This window comes from Pomacea canaliculata, linkage group LG3, assembly GCF_003073045.1.
Source record: "Pomacea canaliculata isolate SZHN2017 linkage group LG3, ASM307304v1, whole genome shotgun sequence".
In the NCBI taxonomy this organism is placed as follows: domain Eukaryota; kingdom Metazoa; phylum Mollusca; class Gastropoda; order Architaenioglossa; family Ampullariidae; genus Pomacea; species Pomacea canaliculata.
In genome coordinates this window covers 11124680-11150237 of record NC_037592.1, presented here as the reverse complement: position 1 = coordinate 11150237, position 25558 = coordinate 11124680, and the positions used below count along the sequence as shown (strand labels likewise).

General features: G+C 37.2%; 4 protein-coding genes across 33 annotated transcripts in view; 2 read left to right on the top strand and 2 right to left on the bottom strand.

The window, feature by feature from the left end:
• Nucleotides 1-597, top strand: part of LOC112560646 (cytosolic carboxypeptidase 2-like) — a 47666-nt gene extending 47069 nt beyond the window's left edge. For all 30 annotated transcript variants that reach the window (XM_025232613.1, XM_025232615.1, XM_025232614.1 and 27 more), the window contains one exon: nucleotides 47-597. In XM_025232613.1, coding sequence (XP_025088398.1) covers nucleotides 47-189 — 143 coding nt within the window. In that variant the 3' untranslated portion in view covers nucleotides 190-597. The remainder of the gene's footprint in view (nucleotides 1-46) is intronic.
• A 790-nt stretch (nucleotides 598-1387) lies between these two features.
• LOC112558866 (laccase-2-like) lies at nucleotides 1388-12195 on the bottom strand. Its single transcript, XM_025229585.1, has 13 exons — nucleotides 11883-12195; nucleotides 11361-11455; nucleotides 10311-10430; nucleotides 9696-9856; nucleotides 9049-9344; nucleotides 8577-8783; nucleotides 8162-8331; nucleotides 7826-7964; nucleotides 7286-7392; nucleotides 6247-6402; nucleotides 4651-4752; nucleotides 4262-4409; nucleotides 1388-3792 (listed from the first exon to the last, which is right to left on the bottom strand). The coding sequence occupies exons 1-13, from the start codon at nucleotides 11935-11937 to the stop codon at nucleotides 3554-3556; spliced, it is 1995 nt and encodes a 664-aa protein (XP_025085370.1). The 5' UTR covers nucleotides 11938-12195; the 3' UTR covers nucleotides 1388-3553.
• Nucleotides 12196-16117: 3922 nt separating this feature from the next.
• LOC112560699 (2-amino-3-ketobutyrate coenzyme A ligase, mitochondrial-like) lies at nucleotides 16118-25336 on the bottom strand. The gene is given in 11 exon segments (XM_025232715.1): nucleotides 16118-19421; nucleotides 19757-19885; nucleotides 20154-20190; nucleotides 20872-20981; nucleotides 21208-21290; nucleotides 21460-21546; nucleotides 22157-22253; nucleotides 22812-23031; nucleotides 23430-23519; nucleotides 24530-24756; nucleotides 25226-25336. Coding segments are annotated over 11 exon segments (1284 nt in total). The 5' UTR covers nucleotides 25272-25336; the 3' UTR covers nucleotides 16118-19263.
• Nucleotides 25327-25558, top strand: part of LOC112560696 (condensin-2 complex subunit D3-like) — a 27863-nt gene continuing 27631 nt past the window's right edge. Inside the window, exon 1 of the mRNA XM_025232712.1 lies at nucleotides 25327-25496. Coding sequence (XP_025088497.1) covers nucleotides 25427-25496 — 70 coding nt within the window. The 5' untranslated portion in view covers nucleotides 25327-25426. The remainder of the gene's footprint in view (nucleotides 25497-25558) is intronic.

The following is a 25558-nucleotide window of genomic DNA, read 5'->3' as shown; positions in this document are numbered from 1 at the left end:
ACATGTATATATATCTCAAAATAATTTGTTAGCTGTTGTTTTTCAGAAGCCATTCCCACAAAAATCTCCCTGATGATCTGCAGTGACCACAAAGATGGTGGCGATAACACACCAAAAGCCCAACAATTTCTTCCTCTGTACCGTTCTGTGAGAGCTCCTTTCTTCCGCAACTACACACGAAGAAAATGAGGAGAGCTGTGCAGATTTACCTTGTTTAACAAAATGTATAACAAGTGTTATACTATGCCTTTGATAGACTACTGTTAGATTATTATACTTTTTTTTTATCGTTATAATTTCTAGTAACTGTAAGACTTGTGTGCTGTGATGCTGATTTGTTTTTTATGTATCAGTATGTGTGGAATTTTTTTCTGGACTAAGCTGTGATATTGAAAAAAAATCTTTGGTATTATGCAGTACTGGACTTTTTTAGTTTACATCTAAAATGAAAGAACTATTGATCCTATTTGTGGTTTATCTTTCATAACATTTTTATTAAAAGTGTGATATATTCCTCCATGCAACTGAAGCTTTTAATAGACTTCGTAAATCATTAAGGATACTTAAAGACTGGAATAAACTGCTTTTCATAATGTATTTTGAAATTGTGATGACTGGTTCTTTTTTCATGTCCTTCGAATGAAGAACAGTTTACCCCATCTCTCTCCACGGAGGGAAATGTATACACAGATTCCGTATTTTATGAAGACATTCTTGTAACATGGTGACCTACCACACAGCACATACTCGCGTTCACTTGACCTCTCGTCCTTCCTTTTATATCCCCAGGAGGGATAATGTGCCATGGGTAGCCAGCCGTACAGGATGGCAGCGTTGACTGTGCTACTGTGTCCACCTAGGAGGTGGGGTTGGGGCTATGTGCCGCCCCTTCCTTCTCTCTTGGTCCATCTGTCCCCACCTGGACCCGAAACAAACCTGCACGCCAATCAGCGCTACCTGTCCACACTACCGACCAATCTTCATCTGGCATCTTAGCCAGCCTCTACCACATTCTCACCATAATTACTTTTCCATTTCTTTTCAGAAAAAAATGACTGTACAAAGAATGTAGATTAGGGTATTCTTGTGTGATGTTCTATCTCCACTATCCCTGCTTCTATTTAAACAAGTCAATAATAGAGAATGTACTTTTGTTTGGTCTCTTGTTTCATGCTCCACTGTTTAGGTGTGATTTTTTTGACTTTTTTTTTCTGGTCTTTGTAGTACTATCTATACACACATGAAGAAATTTACAAAGAGACTGAGGAACAATTTTCATGTATATTGTTGAAGACATTAATTTACTAGCTTATATGAACTTTAACTACCATAGCTTGAATTTCAATTAAATTTTTCGCTGACTTCTGTGGGGATTGTCTGTCTGGGATTAAGTAAATATAAAACAAAGGTATTTAGACTGATTTTTTTGTCACGGAGTCTTACAACTTTGCATAAGTATTTTGACAATCTGGGATGTTTTGGAATGAGGCTGCAGTTCCATATTTTATACATGTCCCTATTTAGATGCATGTATGGTGTGAAAAAAGCATTGAAAATTTGCTTCCACAATGACATTAAACACTGCTTAAATTGTGTTACTCTGTGTTCTTCCGAATCATCTATTTTCTGTTAGTTGATGACAAGTAATGAACATTCCTCTTACCATTAATATAAACTACAGTAATTATTTTGCTGGACACTATTCCATTAGTTTTATTTTGTGTATGGGATGCATTAGTGACCATAATGCTCCGAGACATAGTACCCTCTATTTTGTTTTCAACTGCTTCATAATCATTCTTCCAAGTTGTGTGACAGCATTCATCATTGTTAAGTAAAATACTTTTGTTAAATGTTATTTTATTGTTCATAAATTTCTATGATGTGTGGATATATGTTCTGACTATAATTGATATAAGGGTCATGTAATAGTTTCTGATGTATCTGTTATGCTTTCTGACTAGCTATCATGACATTAGTTTTTGCCTTCTACAGCAATTTATAACCAAGATGAACAAAAAGAAGTAGCAGTGGTGAATGCGCTTGAATACCCCTGTGGGTACAAGTCTATGCCCGGCACAACCTGTGCAGGGCACACAAGGTTGTGGCAGATGCTGTCCATCTGGCCAATGACCTGTTCTGTCTCATGCTTGCTGGGGTCAGATATAGACTCATCCAGGCCAGAACATCCCTGTTGAGATAGTTTCTTTGCTGACATCATAGCCTTCGTGAACTCCGCTGTAGCTTGTGTCAGGACCTTTACTAGTTAAATATGTTCTTTTACAGTATGTAAGATACTGTCTGTGTCTGTGATAGAGAGTGTGGAAGAGAGAGCCTGATTATTCTTTCTTTTGTTTTGTCTCTTCCATCATCAAGTCATATTCCAGAAAGATGGCATATAATATCACTTCACACCAAACACACCCTCTCCATCCAAACCTTTGGCTGTTGCCCTCGGGCAGGCACTACAGGGTGCCAAGTGCATGAAAAACTGCCTGAATAAAAGGCACAACGACTCAGAGGCCTTTCATATTACCTGGCATCCTTCTTAGGAGATTCCTGTGTATGTGTGAGAGGGTGTAGGTGTGCGTGTTTTGAACGTCGTGTATGGGTATGTATGTATATGTCTGCCCATTATGTGTGTATGTGTGTGTATATATATAATGTGTGTAGTGATTGTGAGTAAAAGAAATATTTCTGTATTAGATTGCCTTGGACTGGCAATAAAGTTTGTTTTGATTACAAGTGCAGTGTCACTTGGCCAGTTAACAAATTCTTTTTCTTATTCTTTGTACACTCCATTAATTGCTTTCATGGCAATACCTTGTTCCTGTTCTCTGCACCAAGAAATGAGGAAATGCAAAGTTATAGCTACTAGTAATAGACCAATTAACACAGCTGACCATACACTATTTGGATTTCCCAGAAGGCAAGTTTCTTGTGCATTGTTATTCACATTCTTATAGAATTTTCACTCCATACATGGTCAGGCTTGTCCACCGAGCTCTGGGAAATATGCTGTAGTGAGTTGTGTTTGGTTTTGTTTGTTGTATGAACGGTACCGTGGCTTTCATATTATGTCTCTAAGGGCTTGCATCATTCATGTAACGTCATTTAAGAAGACAAGTAAAAAGATGCCATAAAAATGAAATGTGGAGAAAAAAGGTCGGTGAGTGCCAAAAAAGAAATAAAAAGTAACCAAGTAACAAATTTATTGCAAGTCTATTGTTGACTTTAATAATTTTATCGCAGACATTAAACTGCCAAATGGTTTGCTGAGACCTGTCAACCTACAGCTTCATGGGAGGCTAAGAGATGCATGGTCTCTGTAAACAAGCAGACTCTAGAGATATACATCCATATCCAGACTTTCTTGTCTTCATTATGTCAATCACTATTTTTCTCTTTTTTTTACCCAGTTCTAAAATGTAAAAATATCAAATGAAATCAGCAAACAGCATAAAAATACACATAATACTTCCAGGATAGCTGATCAAGCTACCTTTTGACACTTGCTTTGAGTTAAAAGGCTGACATAATCATAGTAATGTTTTTATAACATAATAATAACAAGAGAGACAAGATGAATGCTAAAGAAGATAACCACTTTGTTAGCCCCAGCAGAAAGGTTATCAGGGCATGGCCATCGAAGTGCATTGCTGAACCCCATGCCACCGCATCTTGGAAAATCAGCTGGCAAAGGGGGTAGGTTAGAGTGATCTCCTACTTGAATTAAGAGTGCCATGCCTTGCTGAAGGTGGCTGTCAGTGTGACAGTGGAAAAACCAGTATCCTGGAACAGATACAGAAATATGTGTGTGCATATTCCTGTGGACATGTACACCAGCTCTGCTAGATTTTATTTTCCTTTGTTCCTTAAAAGTAAATGTAAATATAAGTGTTGTGATGGTTAGTGCTGTGAACCAGCTGGAAGTTTTCATCTACTGTTGTCAACAATCCATTTGACATGATTTGCAAAATGGATTTCAGCTGTTTCAATTAACAAAAGACTCAAAACATCAGACACTGCAACAATGTTATGACATTGTGACTGTAGTAAGGAGCTATTCTGGTGCTGTATGAAAATGGTATCAATAGATGACCTGTGTACTTGTAAGCTGTGAAAGCGCCAGAGCAAGTAATAACAAACAGGTTACTAACAAATTTCATCATATCTTTCATGCATCTAGTGTTTTCAGCAGCTTCATCACCTACCCTATGTACTGATTATGCTTTACAAAAAGCACTGCTTTACAAATAACCTGGATTATTGGCCTTGAATCTGAGAATGGCATAGCCCCCATCAGGAACGTTGACTGTGTCACGTACAGGTGGCTGAATAAAATTCCTTCGTAGATGACCATTGTTTTCCAGGTTCTCGAGATCTGCCCTTGATAGTGAGCTACCAATCTAAGAAAAAAAAAACAAAAACCCACTGAAATGATTCCAGTGGCTCATTGTTCATTTTAATATGAAATGGTTAATTTAGCAAGATGATGGTTTCATAAGGTAATATAATATTACTGTAATGATAATTATTCAAATTAAGCATGGCTGGATAGTGCCATAAATAAAAGAGCTGGGTAAAAATATTTATGACAGTATTCTCTATTGACAGTATTTCCAGTAAGAATTAAGCCAGGGTACTTACTTTTCCAAGACCTAACAAATGAAAGCTGTGCCCATGAAGATGTATGCTGTGACCATTTTCACTAAACACGCGCCCCTCGTGAAACACAATCAGCTCAACTACCTGTAATAGAATTATGAGTACTGAAGAATATATGTAAGCAGTGGAGCACCGGCTGGGGTCGCCTAGCAATAAATTACCCCAAGATTTAGAGGAGCTTACAGACAAAGATAATTTGAGATCTTGACATAGACATGCAGATGTATCATGAAAAGTTGGCTAGACCTTGCAATATGTATTTAAGGGCAAAGCTGAGATGAGATGGCAAACGTGATCAGCAACACACAAAAAGAGGGCGACATGGCTTCGACCCTATGATACAGCTTGAAACAGCTATGACTCAATGCTATGATACATCTCATGACTTGATACTTTGCCAAAACCTTGCTGTGGAGGAAATGCAGCAGTGACATGTGCTCAAGAGTAATCACTGTAAGCATAAAACTCCAGGGGAGAGAAAAGGGGATGACATCTCTGTGCCAGTTATCTTATCTTCCTGCCAAGTAGAAGCTTGGGTGGAAATGACATCAAATATCATGAAAAAAATGAATGAAAATATAACTCACTGGGCAAAACAAATTCTGATAATACTCAACTGAAAGTAAAGTCTAAAAAATATGTGTGATAATATAAAAATATGCTTTTAATTTTTGTGAACATACAACATAGGTACTTTGATACAGCCGAGATCCTTCAAATAGACATGGCTCACACTGGTTATAAACACAAGGCTCTGTAGCACAAATCAGGTCTCATAGCAATACTCTTGGGAATGTAAACTAGATATACCTATTATACATTATCTTCTTGCAATGTGTTTGGATTTGAACACCACCCTCCCCACAACACACACACACATTCTCTCTTTTGTCTAGTCTCCATAGACTTTAGCCCTATTAACTTACTCCTTTAAAGATGGAGCTCTATATCACTCAATCATTGGGCATTCCATCAGAGAATCATGAAGGCAAGAGTGAGTGGCAATAATGTCAGGTGCCTCTATAGCCAATCATGACTAAAAGACTGATGATTTAAGATCACCCAAACATTATAAGAAGGTGCTGAAGTCTATTACAAACAAGAGTTCATTATGAAGAGAAGCTGAAATATGACCATGGCCACATGATCTCTGAACTGGAGTGGTTCTCTCTAATGGTGCTACTGGTGGTTCAGTAAACTATGATTTATGAAAATACCTTAGAACTGAAAAAGAACATTTCCAGATTTACATGTCTTGGTCTGTAATTTTTCACATTCTTAGGTTATATGCTGATTTATTTTTTTATTTACTTTGCACATTATGGCATATTATATTCCTGGTCATGCAGTGTTTTAATATTTGCCTACCCTAATAGTCCAAGTCTTCGATCTCTATTTAAATATTTGCAGTTGTGGTATTTGCTCAGAAAGGATCTCACATTTGTTTATTCCTTGTTGCTCCCTTGAGGAGCGTAGGGCCGTGGGATCTCACATGCTGTCTTAATATGCTTCCTAGAATGGTACATGTATGGCATCACCTTCCATTTGTCCTGTTGAAAATGTAGGCCAAACATTTACCTGGTTGAGGTGAACTCTAAGAAGATGAGTGCACATGCAAAGATCCTGACTGAAACAGTAGTCAGGATCCGGTAAGGTGGAGCGATTGCAAAACCAGCTGTAGTCCATGTCTTCAGGCTGACTTAAAACTGGAACTGGTGGAAGCATGAAGGTAATCTGTTGACACAGCTAAGGTTATCTATATTACTCCGATGTACAGAGTGACAGATTTGAATAAAATACTTCCATAATGTCAGAAATGTTTCTGGCAGATAACCAGAAAAAAAAAATGTTGACATATTGTGACACATTGCTCTGTTTGCCTGACTTACAAACATTTGTTAATTGACTGATGATAATTTTTATGATGCTTAACATCCTGTTTTGGTGGGGGGGGGGTACGTTTCCTCACCTAGCTTCATGTATTGCAAGCAGACTTGCATAATGTGTTTACAAGACCAGTCATATCAAGACTAAACACATTTTTGCATGTACATCTGTATGAAAGTTTGGGATTTGCATGCAGGCCTGACAAGAGGAAGGGTCAGGGAGGGATGGTGTACCTGGAGTTGTGGCTGTGGAGGGGGCTTGGCCTTAGTAAATTTTGTTTCATTTTCTTTTCCTTTTAAACAAAAGCAAAAGGAAAAGGCCCCTTGCAATAATCATTAATTGTAACCATTTATTATTTTCCCAGTAGACAGAAGTACTTACAAGTTATATTTCAACTGGCAAAATATCTACATTAGTCACATAATATAGACAGCAAACATTAGGACATGTATATCTAATAAATGGTTACAATTAATGATTATTGCAAGGGGCCCGAAAAAAGATTGTTTGCCCTGGGATCCACGCTGGCTCAGTTTGCATGAATTGACGAACTGAAAAACTACTTTAAAAAATCATGCTGGATAAAATGAAACAGCAAATTATTCATTCTCACCTAAATAAATTGTACACTCATTTTTGGTGACAACATATATTGCAACTTAATTTGTGTGACTTAATTAACGATCCTTATTTATTGACTAAAAGTACATACAAAGTTTGTAAAGGATACATTGTCCATAACTGGAGTATAATGAGACTTCAAAAGTGGAAGAGTCTGAACAGGATAGAGATCTTTGTTGTTGTACTTAGTATTATCATTTTTATTGAAGTCCATACCTTTCACAAATAAAAGGCATAACCTCATATCAGTTGCATGTCATAGCAGTAGCAAAAGTAACAGCCACCAAATTAAGTGACCTAAATGAATGTTTAGTAATAAATGACTGAAATCAAAATGTCGATATCTCTCAGTAATGTAAAAATGGCATATTTCACCGATCAGTAATTTGAACTGGTTTACTTTGTGCTCACTGAGACGAAATATAGCTTTTATACAGTGGAAGAAAAGTGATATCATTATAGAACAGATGTCAAATGTATTGCTAGAAGATATGTGTGCTTTGTCATGTTATGATTGTACATACATGTGAAGACTAAACATGGCACGTACTTTTCTAAAAGTAAACAAGCAAACTGTGATTGTTAACAACATAAACATTGCACACTGTCCAACCAATAAATACCTGAAAAGTATAGATGACCCACTTACCAACAAAATACTTGAAGTCAACCACTTGTTCGCTGAAGTTGGTATGTAGAGCAAATCTCATATCATCTGTCAGAATGACAGAGTGATTCCAGCCATGTGCAGAAATGTCAGAAGTATCATCCAAAATGGGATTTAGAAGCTGAAACAGGAATTTAACATGAATCTGATAGAAAGAAATTGGAGCTAGATGACCTCACCCCTCCAAAAATAATAAATTGTCCTTGTCAAGCAAATGTAATCTGACAGTTTAATGCTCATGCATTAATCAAGGGATGTGAATATATATTAGGTTGTGAAGTGTAGCCAATGTGAACTAAGCGTGTGTCCTTACAACGCCTTCTCTCTGAAGGGAAGGATCTCCAGCAGGTTTTCTAATGAGACATCTTCATAGTGCAGGATGGCCACACCATTGGCCTTAGCAAAGTAGCAATCAGAAAGCCCAATCAGACGTATCCAGTAGCAACCAGGTACTTCATCTGCGTTAAGCACAAAGTCGTATCTTTCTCCTGCATTGGAAGGAAACAAACAGCTTGAGAACATGTATCAGTAATGACATATATACCAATTATACATCTCTAAATGATGAAAAAAAATTGCTTTAAGCATAATAAAACATTTACCATATGAAGTTAGTGGAAGAAATACAGATGATGACATGAAGGAAAGATTTGCTCAAAAAAGGGACTGAATATATGGCTAAAAAAAAAAGTGGATGATGTATGAAAAAATAAGGCAAGGACTCCAGAGTTACCTGGGTTGATGATAAAAGTATCAAGAGGCCGGGGATCGAGAGGCTGACCATCAACAGCAATAACTATAAGTTGATGATTGTCAATGGACACCTGAAGTGGGCACACTGAGGATGCTCCAATGAAGCGGAGACGATAGCGGCTTCCTTTCTGTACATGCACAACCTCTAATGGGGTCTGAGCGTGTGTGAGGTTTGTCTTGATTATACCTGAATCCATTGACATAAGTAGAAACTTTTTTGGTAATAATAACATCTTTCTGGATGGATGTATGGTCCACAAGACATGAACACAGCGTCTACTGCACCCACAATCCCACTTCAAGAAATTCTACTAGAATTACACAGTCGGGTATCTTACTTTTAAATAAGAATTCATACTTTTTGAAAATTTATAGAGTGATGAAAACATACATTCCAAAAGTATTAGGACAACCCTACAATTGTAAGCTCAAAGATCAATTCTGTATCTTACCATACTTGTCAGTGACATTGTACCCCTGGCCTCGTCCATTGACCAGAATGCTACGTGGAAGCGTGACATCAAAAACATCGTGCATCACACTCATGTAGGTAGCCATGCTCAGTTCTGAGGACCAGTCGTAGACAGTAAACACATGCTCCGGAAGGTCCTGGTCATAAAGATTGTCACTGGGGTCAGCACCTGCAGGCTGGTGAACGATGAGTGGTCCAAATAAGCCATCAGCCGTCTGCATGCCAGTGTGGGCATGGTACCAGTGAGTTCCAGCTGGTGAAGCCATGAAATGATACCTGGGGCCATAGTTATGAAGCCAGAATTGAAGCAAGAGTGTCTGTTCCCCCAAGGGCAAAGTGGGGATCTCAAGGAAAAGCATTTTGCTTCTGAAGTTAGAAACTGATGTCCAGACCCCAGCGACATTTTCATGATTCTTTATCCCAGCGCACCTGTGCCACCGATTTATATCTACTTCTAGTAGGGTAAATCTTCAGGATCTGGATGGTTGTCCTGCAATATTTTATGTTACTTCAGGTCAACTACTTACCCTTGCTTCATAACCTACAACCCCTGGAAACAGGTATGTGTTTCTTAAGACATGTATTAGTTGTACACAGCATGCACTTAGTATAAAATAAGAGACTGACACGAAAGTTTCTTGGTGCTGTATGTGACACTGGGTCACTTGGCCAACTCCGTCCATGTAAGGTGTGCCCAACATGTGCTGCCCATGCCAGTGTATGGTGGTGGCTAGGCCATCCTCTAGCATGTTCTGTACAGAGACTATCACTTCATCTCCCTCACACACCTGCTTCACAGAAAGATGCTGACATGCAGTTTTGCTGCTATAATTGAGTCCCGGTTTGTAAATGCTGCATATGATTAATGATACATTCATATATCAGTTGATTACTTGTAGCTTTATATTAACTATACTAGCTTAGTACATATTCAGCATACCAGACTAACGTTGTATAAATAACATATGTACATGTGAATAAGTGAATGCAGTTAATATGATCAGAAGTTTTTGCTAGTAACAATTTGAAGTCAAACTTATTACAGAGAAAAGGAGGGATGTTGTATCCAGGAGTGATAGGTGTTTGACCCTATTGTAGTCTAAACACTATATACTGTAGTGACTCAGAACCTGAGGATAGCTTGTCTGGGATGCATTGTGGAGCGGTGAGCCACTTAACAGTTGGGATCCTTTACCTAGCTTTACCTTATCTTGGTATTCATGTGCTGCATGTCGTACGTACATGAACAGACGGACCAGGCACTTGTCGGTTGATTGCAATTACCGCTCGTCTCTTGCCGTCAGCAGCTATGCACTCCGGCCGATAGCAGTCAGTGATGTTAAAGGGACAGTCATAGCACGCCTGCGCAGAGTGAGCAGATAGCCCTTTAATTCGTCCGTTCATGAGACAGTAATCCTTTCTGTGGCATGACATAGGTATATCAATCGATGACATTCTGCTTTTTCACTGTTATATAGTCAGTCACAAATTAACATTATTTTTTCTGTAAATCATGTTGGTATATACAGCTATTCCTTCTTCTACAGTAGAAAATTAAAGCGTTTTGGTTAAAAAGAGAGGAAGTTACAATGGAGATCGTAGAGTCCGAGAGTTTGTCGACTTGAAGTAGTTGGAAGCAATTGTTTTCATTTCTTCGTAATCTTTAATCTTTTGTGAACTCGTAAAACCACGTCGACAATCGAGGTTGACATGGAAAGCAAGTAAAAGACTGAAACTTCCCAACCACTCGAGATCGACCTGATGACTGAAGCTGATTTCGAGCAGTGTATGTTGTGCAAGCTGGGTTCACAGGCTCAGAAAGGGCATCGAAGTTGGCAGGTGATACATCCACAACCGAGCAGCAAGTTGCTGCCTGCAGGTTGCCCTAGTTGCTTCAGGGTCAGTTCTACTATATAAATATTAGGCGAAGTATACAGTGATCGCCTCATTCGTAGTCACGGAGGAGGGAGGGCGGGGAAATTAAAGAGCGAGTGGGTGGAGGAGGGTCGGTGTTAAGTTGGGGGATTCAAGCATTCAACAGACTGAGATCTGGTATCTCACTAGATAGAGAGTCAGACATAAAACAATATAAAATATCTTCATTAATCCTTTTCAGGAAACTATTTTGTCTGCCAATGGTAACATGAGAACATCAACACAATTTATGAAAAAAAGAACCATGCACCTCCAATTCATTATGTTGGCACCTAAGTCTATCTCGCAATCATTAACGATCTGTACACATCCATAATTATTACCACTCAAAATAGGAAAATAGGAAAAGATAGGTACCTTAGACAATGTGTGGTACCATTCAATCGTGAAGTTGTAATGACACTGCATTGAGTGGCCGGCTATGCATTTCCTCAGACATGGATGATGTCCATCTGATCAACAGATTAAAAAACTATCACTATAAGTTTTACCGAACAAACGTAAGAAACGATAGAACAGTTCGTGAGGAAATACACTTTTTAAGTCCTCTTTAATAAAATATTATAAAATTTCAGTCTAACAAAATGTTCAAGTAAACATACATTTTAAAATGCACGTGCCCCAACGGAGACAACGCACCATCCAAATTCTACAACGCATTTGTTCCAGGATGCACATGATAACATTGCGAGTTCGGTTAAATAGAGAATTGTGTGTGTTTGGTTTTTCTTTTAGATTATTTTTCAAAGTGCATATATTAGCAATTGGGACCGTAGCAGTTATGCAGGTGTCTTCGACATGGTGTTGTGTACAGGACAGGAAGGACACGGTATGTGGCCTGTGGTCCTGTCACAGAAAGACATGTACAAAGTTACTCACACGAGGCCAGAGGAATCAGCAAAGAGATCGAAACCTTCAACAACAACGCTGCCATAGTTTACTGTTTGTGGTTGTCTGAGGACATCCCTCCTGAGGCAGTACAGTACAGATTTGTATAGCAGGCCTGTATGAGTGGTTGGTGGTCCTGCACCTTTGTGTGGAAGCACTTTTCAGCCAAAACAACCAACCAGCTGTGCTGCCGTTTATGAGAGAGACTGCTATCAGGGGCACACCAACCGTCAGAAAAGTTTCACACCCACCCGAGCACAACGCTCTAATCAAAAGTTTGTTTTACACTTTTGTATAATAACCGTTACATATACAGCTGCAGACACTATGGAAGTCTCTTATCTCTCGGGCTGTGTGCAGGGCCAGCACGGACCCCGGGGGCAGACGACCTCATTGGGCCTTTTGTCATGAAAATCGTTAATTATTTTCCCGGTATATAATAATGTTTACATGTTGTCTGCATCTACATTTGATTGAGTAATATAGACTGCAAACATTAGGACAAGTGTACTATAGTATCTACATCACTACTTAAACATAGAGTTGTTTACACGTGAGTGGTTAGTAAATGAGGAAAAATGTCGTTAAGAGGATCAAACTTGTAGTGATCGACTCGCTCCATGGAAAAAAATCTCCAGAGTGAGGAATATTACTTCAACCTTTCTTTTTTTTTAAAAAAAGGAAAAAAAAAAAAGGAAAAAAATTCACTGACCAACGCCGGACGCTCTGACCGCCGCAGGCCCGGGTACACCAGAACCTCCCTCCCAGTTCCCCCTCTCGTCAGGCCTGACTGACTGTTAGTATGTGTGTTACATACATAGTTTCTGCGAAGGGTGAAGATCGATTTGACCAGTTGCCGATTCGACCACAACCGCAACCAACAGTCGATTCGACCACAGCCCTAAGTCTTTATATATCCTCTATGGCCTATGCGATCATTTAGTCACGAAATAAGCGAATTTTCTATACTCGCCCTTATCATCATCCTTCTGTTAAGCCTACACCTCTCATTTATCGTCCGCGAAGACAGTGAAAAAATAGCCAGAAATGTATTTTCACACATTTCAGTGAAATGGCTTCTAATTTATTTAAGCAAGTCTCTACAAACTCTATAGAAGGCTTACTGACTAACAGAGATGCTGAGTAGTTTTAAAAACCACTGGAATGTTGTACTAACAGGCCCACTTTGTGGCCATGGGCCTGTGCCATGCTGCTTGTCCAGCTATTGCGTAAACTGTGCAATGTTTCATGTTTTTCTTGCTCAAACATGGGTATGCATGCATGCACCACATTTCTTTATTGTTCATTTGGTGGTAATGGCGGCTCTCCTACGAGGATCGCGTTACGCGACTGGAGCACATCGTGATCAACCACTTACCAGCCTACAGTGCCCCCTTCCCCAGCACACGATACTGTAAATTGGGGAGGGAGATCTTCTGCACCACCTTGGTCTGTAGTACACCTGACTGCTTGTGAGGACAGACCCACCAGCCCCAGAACATGTCCCTCCCTCCCAACACACGGACACAACTGGCGGCGGTTCTGAACCGGACAACGTGTGACCAAGTTCGGCAAAGATTTTAGATGACAGTTATGCATATAAATACCTTAACAAGCATTCTTTCGTATATTTCCCCAAACAAAGCATGAGACAAAAATAAAAGAAGTCACGAATACAGTGTTTGTACTCTGATCACACACTTTAGTTTCCTTTGATAGAAGCACGCAAAGAACTCAACAGCTAGAGTATTAGAAATAAGAAAGTTGCGAACTTGATCCGTTCTTAGTGGTTGAAAAGCAGTTGCTGCTTTAGGTCAGGATCTGTATATATATATAGTTTGATCACGCTGTTTTTCTTACTAGAATTGTGTTTTAACCCTTTTTTCTGCCTTCTGTCGGGAAAACATTCTAAACTCCCGTAAGTTTCAGATGTGGGAGGACATATGTTCCATCTAAACAAAACGTTGGAATGGTTATTCTTTCAGGGGATAGAATTTTTAAAAAAATGTCAAGTTGAAACCTTATAAACCTGCTCCACTTTTATCCCTCTCCTCCACTCTCTCTCTCCTTTTCCCAGCCAACGACGCATGCACGCACTCTCACAGCTCTCTTAAACCCCTGCGTCACGAGTAGGTGCTCGCTACCTCCTCCATAGCTTGTCAATGTTTGCTTTAGCTTATGGTTCATTCAAAGTTCAAAACCATACATGTGCCTTGGTTTTTGCGAAATGTATTTCAGGTCATGTCTAACTTGTGGGCTGCAGATTCTGCAATATGAGAAGAGGATTAACAGATGGTGTGTACTTAACCTTCAACCTCCTATAAGCCACCAACACATGCTACAGGCCACTTGTCCCACTTCGCTAATTTGTGATTTTTTTTTTTAATCAAGGCAGTAACTTAGTTAATTTAGCATATAGTATATTTAGTATATCGGCACTAACGTAGGCAGCACTCAGAATTCACATATTTCACTTTCACAATTTTTGATTATTTGCAGAGTGGCCATCAACAATTAAATGGGAATTGATTGAGCTTTGCTGTGGAAAATTGCAGATGACGCGCCTTGACCAGACAATGTAGAGAAAGAATTAATAGTTAAGTCAGCTAGAATCCATAGAATATATTAATTGTTGACCTGTCATATTTTATTACCATAAATATATACACTAATTTATGATAAAAAGTTACATTTTGTAAAAAGTCAGTGAGTTCAAGAACTGTTTTGGGACACTGTGAGGGCGGTGTTGTGGCATAATGGTGAGCACCTGTCACCAGTGCAGTGAGTGTTGGCTATCCTGAAATCAGATCTCATCTTGATACAATCCCCCCACCCACTAACCTCCACTCCTGTATGTGTGTGTGGCCTACATTGTAGTAAAATAGTGTTGCAATGCAGTCTACAGCTCTGCATAGTGTACTTTGTACACCCAAGACCGACAAATAAACAAGTAGTCAACCAGTCAACAAAGCTTCCGACAGAAGGTGTTTCTGGGTAGAGATGATTTCGCATTGAGGGGGAAGGAAACTAGAATATCCATACCCTGAGAAAAACCCCGATGGCCGGCCTGAGAATCCAGTCTCTTGTTTGACTTTTGTAGGATATTGCAGACACGGCCTCCTGTAGCATCGCATCTCCTTGGACACGATTCTGTTCTGCAAGGATGCTGTCAGGGTGTTAAATCTCGGAACACGAAGATGACAAGGGAGTGCATTATAATAACCTGATTATATAAAGCAGAGAAAGATGTTATTCCAGATGCTTTAGTTAAGTGAGCGCTGAAGCTGTCTACACCAAGAAAGGAACCTCTGCTTTTGAGTTTCACCTTAGACAAGTGACCCCGGTAATATACCAAAAACCCAGGCTAGGTGACTACATAACAGACCAGATGATAATGGAATGGACAACAAATGAGTACCTAATACCGTCCAATTACCGAACTTTTCATGTAATTATGAATTCGCTCACAATAAAACTCTAAAAACCAGCCTTTCCTTTGAACGCAGCTGTCCTCGATGCTCTTTGACTACATCAGACATGTCAACCGTGTTGTTAGTTTTCTCCTTTGATGGTGTTAGAATGTTAGACTGCCGATTTCTATTAACGCTGTTGCACTTAGAAATTAAATTTCAATCAAATTAACCCAGGCTGAATAAAGAAAACAAGTGCACTTCAAAGGCCGGTCTAAAGACGTCGGCGGGCCCTACTTTGCCCACCCCGGTTTTAATGCATCTGTCATGATTCTGGAAAGATGTTGAGCAACTCCCACAGCTGTTCTGAGTTACCTATGCTACTGTTGAAAAGAAATGCACTGGCAATTCAGTGATCTTGTCTACTGATGTTCTGTGACTTTGATATGCTGAGCTGATGCTGTTTCCTCATGGTTGTCCACAGTGCTGCATGCCACACTGTTAAATGTTTTCTTTAGTTCTGCAATGACATGGTAGAGATTCTGTTGGCGTTGAAATTACTTCTTAGCTGTTACTCAGAGGTTGAAGATCTTGGCAATACTGTTATGAAGCACATGTTGCTTTGAAAAATATCTTTCACAAAGCAGGACACATAATAACCCATAACTATGTATGATGTATCTGCAATATAGTTATCAAGATGCATTCATAAAATAAATAAATCATTAAAACTTCACAATGCACAATGCTCCACGCCAGGGGTTGGGATGAGAGAGGAGTAAAATCTTTCTCAAAATAAGCAAAGCAAAATTGATGTTTAAAGGAAAAACATTTGATGTTTATTTTATACCAATTTTTTTTAACATTTTTAAAATGGAATATATAAGGAATAGGATTACAGAAGGCAACTACAAAACAACAGTCATAAAACCAGATTTATGACAAAACTATAACACTTTTCAAAAATCCAAATGTTTAGTCAGAAGCAGCCACTAAAATACATTTTTAATGATCAAGCAATCACCCATTCACCAACTTAATTTTCTAATAATAATTTCTTTATCACCAAAACCATTAAACCACTTTTAACCAAAAATGTTTATATTATTAAAAGAAAATAATCCTGAAAACCTTGGTATCCATAAAAAGTAGAACTATAGCCAAAATGATATACTGAAAAAGAGATCATACAATATTTGAGAAATAATCTCTATATTCCAGCACACCCGAAAGCTGCTGCTACTGCTATAACAGCAAGAAGTATGTGTACAAGGGAGCAAGGTAATGAAGAAAGATACCCTGCCAACCATAGCATATACTCTCTGAAAGACATCAGAAAATGTAATAAAAGTGATATCAAAATATGTGCCTTTATCAAGGCATCTGTAAACTGTGGTCCTCCATATGAACAGAAAGAGTGCACAAATGAAGTGCATATCTTACATAATCAAAGCTCATTCCTCAGTTGTTCACCTTCCTCAATGCCCTTAGTTCATGTTTGCCATGGTGTCATCTGTTAGCTGATGCTTATGTTTCTTGTATGACTGTTGGTTTTGTTTCTAGTCTTTTATGCATAGGACATTGTGCTCACATTGACATGACGAAATGGCTTTACAAATTCAATTATATATACACAGTTAAAGAAGGAACAGTATTGTTTCAAGTGTTTAAAACTAGTATATGAATGCACTGAGTTTTAACAAACATTTAAATATCTTTGCAACTGATAGCCTTGACCTTGAGAAGATAACTGAGGCCAGTAAGGAAAACCTCCAGCCTTTTCAAAGATTTCCCCAATCATTATGTTGGAACATATTTTGATGCCACATGGCGCATAACATTACACCCACTATCCCTCACAGAATTTTGTTAAAAAACTTGATAGCTGGGAAGGAAAACAGTAACAATTAGGTTGAAAAAGCATGTGGTTCCTGATGCCATCTGTTAAATTATTGCCTTTATCACTGATTTCTTAAAATTTCAATAATGCTTGGGTAAATATTAAAACTGACAGCTCTCACGTATTTTTATATATATGTATGCAGACTTGTTTTTGCTCTGATTGATACTTTTAGGCTTTAGCATACTTTCAGTTTCAGTGTTAATACATAATAGATTTCTGAGTCTTACATTAGGGATTAACATAAGACTGACATTTACTAAACATTAGTTTTCTTAAAAATAGTTTTATAATGTATACATGGTGAACAGGAAAAAAAAAAAACTCCATAAAAAAATTTGTTCCAACAAATCAGTTTCAACACATATGTAGCTCTATCACAACAGCACACTAATAAAATTAAATAATTAACAATGTTTGTTCTTCACAAAGGTAAAATAAAAAAATAACAAAGATGTTATCAGTCTATATAAGAAAAACAGCATAAAAGTACTCTTTTGTAGAGATTTAGGGAACTAATTGTAAAAAAATACAAACTAATACTAGCTGAAATACTTGTCTTCCAAAAAGAATACATGTGTTAAGAACCTGTGATGAACAAAACTGAAAACAAACCTTATCAATTGAATGGGTTATCTCAAGTCAAACAATACCTGTCAATCTTTTTCTTTTACAATCTATAGAAATGCAAAACAAATGGCTCTAGCATATCAATAATTTTCAAAACTGTTCAATCAATAATCTCACATTTTTGCTGGGAACTAATTGCTTTAAGCCCATGCTTGTCACAGACTTGACATAGCTCTTCATTCACAAGAGTTCAAAAGATATACCATTCAAAGGCTCTTGTTCATTTGCTTAGAAATTGTTACACTAATTGCACAAGCCAAAAAAAAAAAAAGACAGTTAATGTGCTCTTGCCATAACCAACAACTGCATTTCCACAGATAAATATGTCATCATTATGGAATGTAAATAATAAAAATTATTTATCACTGTTCTTGTTTTCTGATCAATGTAAAAATAATTTATCACCTTACCATGCTCACAATCCTAATGCGTATAGGTTCCTTTCATTATTAACTTCAAAAAATAAAAAGACCCTCAATAGATTAGCTTGATTTGTAAAGTTATTACTGAGGATGGTGACCTAGAAGAATGTGTGTGTGTGTGTGAGAGAGAGAGAAAAATAAAGCAATATATGATATGAGGATATGTATATGATATGAGGATATGATATGAGGATATGAGTATGTGCATGAAGCTATGACTTACATAAGAATGAGAACGGGACATATATTTTAAAGGGCTAGAAGGAATGAGCGATACAGAAAATTAGTTTTTAATACATTAGCTTTTATAAACCGGCCAGTGAAATATGTGTGTGTGTGTGTGTGTGTGTGATATATATATATTGTATAGGAATGTCTGTGAATATGTGTGTATATATATTTTAAAATATTTCAAAACCCCCTAGGGGATTACAGATTAATAAAGAGTCTTAAAATATGAAAATATAAATTCTGAAAAAATAATAACAGGGTTAGAAACATCACATGACAAACGTTTATCATTTGTTTACATGTGCTTTGATTTATTTGATTACCTAGACAAATAGACCTTAAAGATTAATAAAAAATCCTCAATATTTTCTTTTACCAATGAAATACTCAGGTATTTTCTTTTAGGAATTCCCATGAAATTAAAAAAAAAAAAAAGGTATTTGTTTCATTCATGTTCTCTATATGTAGTTTAATTTAAATTAGTTTGCAAGGATCTACCAGTAACAGAGAAATAAGAGATTAATTTTAGATCAACAAAACCCTTCAAAACATTGCTGCATGTCTGCTTCAATGTGAATCAGACGCCAAATTTGATACATTAACAAAGGATGGTTTTACATAAACATACATCATGTTTTAAAAGCAATTCAAAAACAATAATTGCCCAACTATACTCCAGACAATTATTTTCATTCACCCTTTCCCTCTATTGTTCTCTTCACCTGATCTGACAAAAACAATTGCTTTTGCAGGAAGAGATCTCCTAAGACATTTACTGTCTAGCTGATGACATTCATCTCTCTCCCAATCCTTACGAAAGCATCAACTGCTCTGTCGATGTCCACCATGCTATGGGAAGCAGAGATCTGGACACGAATTCGGGCTTTGCCCTTTGGAACCACAGGATAGCTAAATCCAATAACATAGATTCCTTGGTCTGTAAAATAAAATAACTTTTAATAATATGAGGCAAATAAGCTAGGAACAGTGATGAAAGCACTGAGCATTAAAAAGCATAACTATAAATCCATTCAGACAAACTTAGAATAAATAAAATTAACTTGCATTTTAAAGAATTGAAAACAAAACTATAAATAAAAAAGACCTGTATATCATAAACTAAAATAATAAGGTGTAGTAGAATGATGTATGAAAGTATACGAAGAAAAGATTAACATTAGTTGTGTGTGTGTGTGCATGCATACACTAAAATAACATTAAAAAAAAAACAAAACCAAATTCTGGAAGTATGAAAACTAAAACTTCCTGTACCTAGCATTTTGTCAGCAAACTGACTGGCAAGTCGAGCATCCCCAATCATGACTGGGCAAATAGGATGTTCTGGATCTCCCTGTGCACCATAAAGTTTCAAAATGTATCATCTGCAAAACATATAAATTTCTATCCCCTGCACCTATGAAAAATGTCAACCTTTAAAAGATGCTGATGTACTGTTAAGTGATTGAACTGCTGCTTCTCATATCTGTTATGCCACTCTTAAAAACAAAATATGCCTAGCAAAATATATCCATCCAAATTCATGTCAAATAATATTTCCTTTTTTAATCAGCAGTTTCATTACTGATAAAACTCTGGATAGTTTATCTTGATTCTTACAGTGATGGTCTAGATATTTTAAGCAAGGACAGGAAAATATATTTACTGCAACTGTAAAGCGTCAAGCTCTTCATCACAAGGTCAAAAGCCTAAGACAAATACACATGCGAACTCTCATATACATCTTCATTGCTACAGCTCATCTGCATCGATTTGTCTGGTCTAAGTTTACACAGGGTTCCCAGGGATCAGATGGTCTGGATTTCATGCATCACTAAGTGACAGTCAAAAGTTTTTCTCTTGTGTGGTCGGAAAGATGTATTATTTATGAATGTTCTCATACATACACATTAATTTTGATGCCTGCCATTTAGATTAGATATTAAAAAGTGGTCCTTAGCGCGCTGATCATACACCGTTAATGTTCCAAAGTTTTCTAGAAATCTAAGTAATAATAATTGCAAAACCTGAAAGCCATTCGTGTAATACAAAAGTCAGTTCACGTGTCTCTCTCTGCAAAGTTCAAGAAAGAGTAATCTGACAGTGTTGTGATGTGTATCGTCGGTATTTTAAGAAATAATTTGTGGTAATATTTTAATAAAAGGACAAACACAGAGAAAATGTAAGGAAGAAAAAAAGAAATCTTAAAAGGCTGCAGGACCTGGGAATTTACAAATGTAAGTATCTTCAATTGTGGAAATAAATCAACTGGAGTTGAGCAAATTCTTTCTTTTATGTGACTTGTGTTTTCAATACATCTATAGTTAATCAAACTGCAAACACCTGTCTAATCATTATAATGTTCCCTTATCAGCAAAAGGAAACCACACCTTACTGGCACAGGCAACCACAGGAGGAGGCAAGGTGTTGGAAAACAAGTATGGTCTTGACCTTTGTCGCAAAAGGTCAATCAGTTGCTTGGGACCAGTGGTGTACCCACCTGTAGAGCAAGTGCTGATACTTCATTGTACCAATCTTCATTTATTACAAATGGTATACAAAAAAACTGGACTAATTATGCAATGTTATGCTAGTTTGTTTTCTTTCAAACATACTGATATTGCTGGCCACATCGTGGAAAAAATTGGCAACAATCTGCACTAGCAACAGGCACAAAAGAAGTGTAAACATAAAATCTGTCTACATTTGACAAACAAAATATTTACCTGCTGCTCCTCCCATGGCTTTGCCCAGGGTGGAGTTTATGACGTCTACTTTCCCTTGTATTCTAAGGTATTCCTCTGTGCCCCTGATGAACAGAAATACCTTATTACAATTTCGATGTTCTGCCTTTGTGTTTTTATGTTCATTATTCTGTTGCTTCTCTGTCATATTAAACAGAATAAGATGGACAACTCTCATGCAACAAATAAACGAAAACAAATTTTTTATATACACAAAGTATAAATTCTTTTTACCTTCCTGTTGCTCCAAAAAATCCTGTAGCGTGGCACTCATCAATGAAGACTAGAGCATTGTATTTATCTGCTAGAGAACAAATTTTACTGGGGAAAAAAAACCCAGGGAAGTTAAACATTAATTGGTTTACTAAATTTGTTGATGATTTATGAAAAATAATGCATTATTCTTACATAAACACTTCTTGAAATAAACTCAGTCCCAAAAGTGAGAGGGGACATATAGGAGAGGAAACACTGTCATCAGTTTTTTTAAAGCTAAAACTATAGTTCAATTTAGATATCATAGATGTTGTTTAAGATGACTTACAATAATGAAAGAAAATGAAATAGCCGGTTGGACTTGAATGATAAATACTGACATTCTGAATCATGTCTAATGATAATTTTGGGTTTCAAAAAGAAATGCTGTCATGCCAAATTCTCCAGTTTACTGGCATAATCCTCAGATCTATGATGCCAGTATTTAGGAAAGCTGCACTTATTAAACAAGAAAGTGAACTCCCATGTTTTGAAGATTTCCCTCAACAATAGGCTTTCTTTGTACTGCCTGAGAGCTGAGTTTTAGACCCAGCTATAAGTTTTGCAACCCAATATTTTGAGCTGAAATGATTCAGAACATCAGTGTCTATCATAAAAGTCCAACTTGCCATTTTCACTTGCCTTTTACATTAAGAAAACAAATGGAGGCACTTACTCAAGGGGTGCAACATTGCCATCCATACTAAAAACACCATCTGTTGCTATGAGACGCTGTCGGTTACCCTGAGAATTTTTTAGGTTGTTCTCCAGATCTGAAGATAAATCAACAATGTTTAAAAATGCCTGACTACAGCATGTGTTGATGGATTTATTAAAAAAAAATCGAAACATCTTATAAAGACTAGCAGGTGCTGGTTCTAAATCCTTTTAAATGGTTTTGTGAGTTAATCATGCTTTGATGTCCTTTTAAGTAAAATAGATGCTGAACTAAACAAGAATGGCCCTGTCTTGGGATGATCTGTGCTATGCACTCTCAAGATCCATACATTGCTCCACTGTTAAGCAGATTTTGACTTTCCGAAGAAAGCGAAATAGTCTAAAGTTTACAGATTTGGTTTTCTTTGTCAATAAGAATCAAGTAATTCTGTTTTTTCTGTATTAAATTTAAAATCTCGCCTAAAAACATTTTGCAAATGTAATTGTAGGTGTGGTGGTGAATGTAATCTAAGTCGAATGATAGATTATTACTGGATCTCATGCAGAGTATTAGGTCAAATTACTAGCACAAATGCTATATAACCCTACTTAGACTTAGCATCACCTCTATGCACAAGCACAAAAAAAAAAGGGAATTGCAGACAAATGTTAACCTTCCATATCTCTGTGTTTATACCGCTGACGCTGAGCCTTGCACAATCGAATGCCATCAATGATGGAGGCATGATTAAGCTCATCCGAGATGATGGCATCATCTGGACTAAGAAGTACTTCAAAGATGCCAGCATTAGCATCAAAGCAACTAATGTACAAAATGGCATCTTCTCGTCCATGGAAACGTGCTATTTTCTCCTCGAGTTCCTTGTGAATGTCCTAACAATACAGACAAACCACAATATTAACATTACCTATCTAATACTGAAATGTCATTTTCACTGACCACCAAACACTGAAAAAAGAAATGGAAGCACTTTTTACGTCAAATATATATATATAAAACCTTGCACGGCTAAGTATATTATTTATTTCTGCATTGAACCAAGAAATACTGAAAAATCATCCATTAATAAAATGGAAAATGCCTTTGTCTCAAATGCAGAGTTCATTCAATAGAAGCTCGATTTTTAAAAAATAATTCCAATTTTGATGTTACACACTAGAAGACAAAAATAATATGTTTAGTGCAATCTGAATAAATCTTGTTTAAAAATATAACAAAATAAATGCTGCTGAATTTGTATTATTCCAGCAACTGCCAGAAGCCACTGTACCTGGGTGCCACAGATAAACCTAACAGAGCTTAAGCCAGCACCATACAGCTCTAGTGCCTTGAGACCTGCATCAATAACTGCCGGATGACTCTGTTAAAATTAACAAGAAACTCATAAGCACAGTGCAATGTCATCTGCAAATCTATTTATATTTATACTAGTTTTCTCACGGATATCTAGATTCCAAACTGAAAACAAATGCATTGATGTAAAGACTACTGCTATCATATTTAAAGATGGTGTGTGTGTCCAGCTTTAATGATTGGTTAGTTCTGCTGCTGTGTCTAGATATGTTTGATAGTCTACTTAATTTTCTGTGCTAAGACTGAATGATATTAATGTAATTAAAAAAACTTTGCAATACATGATCATGACTGAAAAGTATACTTATATAAGGCATGTATAGCACCAACTGAATTCATTTTGCAAGTGTGTTTATTGTGCACTTATCATTATTTTGTCTCAATACAAAATAAACGAACAATGAAGATAGTGAAATTAATAAATGTACTACACATACTGTGTGCAATGCAAGTACTTTTTATATGTATTGTATATTTAGAAGAATATGGAAGGCATGTCCTCATTTACGCTCTCTGATGTATGGAAGTTTTTGAAAAGTTTCTACTCCAACGCTTACTATAGTTCTGATTCAGGACTCATTAGACCCTCTACAATTTTGCCTATAAAAGCAAGAGTAATGTACAAGATGCAATATCTGCATTCTTTTATTTTGGAGGCAATCCACATATACAATCAAATCATGGATAGGACACGTCTTTGAGTAAAGGTTCTCACACTACTGGCTCCCATTCCCAAAGCCCCTAGTCTTTCTGGGGTCTTTTTGGTTCTTATGTGTGCTTATATTTTATGTCATACTTGAGGTGCCATGAAATGTCTGATGTGTTATGTAATAGTAACATTGGCAGACAAACCATTTCCTGAAAAGGATTAATAAAGATGTTTTGCACTGTATTTTGAATTTGTATGCAGCATGTTTTTCTTTTCTGCTCACTACCATTTCTCTCTCTTACACACACACATCCACCCCAAGTTACATGCTGTTACTGTTGACTGATTTAATACATTCAACCACTTACTGAAAGCCCAAGGTAATTGTTGGCACAAAAGTTAAGGATGCTAGATGTCTGCCCTTTTACTCTGATGGATGGACCTTGTGCTGAAAGAATGATTCGCTCCGACTTCCAGGTGCCTGCCTGGCGAATGCTTTCAAGCTCCTGATTCAGGATTGCCCTTGTTGCTGCCAGTGATGCAGTACATCTTATGCTCTTCTTGTTTATGCTTGCAATGTCTTGCACACACTTATCTTCAAACAGAAAAGGATTTACAGAGTCATATGCGTCGTCTGCATTATTTTTCTGATTATATGGTGCTATATAATGACATAATAAGTAGTGTAATATTCAGACAGCTACTCAAACATATTGTAAAATGCCACAAAGCATATGCAGCTGTCGGTGTGCTAAAAAATATCGATACTCATTAAGAGAATTTAAGGTGTTGGCAGAAAGTCTTTGTAATGTAAATGTGTGCGCTCCGATGTTTTACAACACACATTCAAAAGCATTAAATGAAATAAGAACTGAGTATGGCAATGATCGAGGTTGACTTGCTTTTAACATGTTTACTGACAATGTTCGGACAGGACACTCGAAAGTTTGTGCCAGTCATGTTTCATACCAAATAAGTAACACTCTCCTTATACGCCCGAAGCCTCTGATTTATGACGTGGATAATAATGATATATTATAATAATATTAGTAAGATGGACTTACAGAACGGAACAATTTTAGTTCTGCAAAACAGTAATCCACGCGCCATCGCTGCGACAGAGGTGTGGCTGTTTCGACCAATGAAAATCTGGGTTACCGGTCATGCCCTCGTGGTGTCAAACGCACCAAGGACGATTTGAAGGAACGTGATCTTTGCCCTTTGACTGCCGGAAGTGTTCTTGCTAGGCGGCAAACTCAAAAGAGATGGCAACAGACTACCTGGATAAAGTTTTGGAAGCGATTTGCGCTTTACCTTTGCAGTCACTAGACGATGGTAAAAAAGATAAATTTAAAAATACAGAGAGTTATAGCGTAGTAGATATATTTCACAAGTAG

Bases quoted from the DNA above. Each gene is read 5' to 3' on its own strand.
- LOC112558866 (XM_025229585.1), bottom strand. From the start codon at position 11,937: ATGGCAGCGTTGTTGTTGAAGGTTTCGATCTCTTTGCTGATTCCTCTG. The intron at 10,431-11,360 runs GTACCTATCTTT...CACTCTGCGCAG, and splicing joins GGTACCACACATTGTCTAAG to GCGTGCTATGACTGTCCCTT. The intron at 7,965-8,161 runs GCGTTGTAAGGA...TTCCTGTTTCAG, and splicing joins TCCTTCCCTTCAGAGAGAAG to CTTCTAAATCCCATTTTGGA.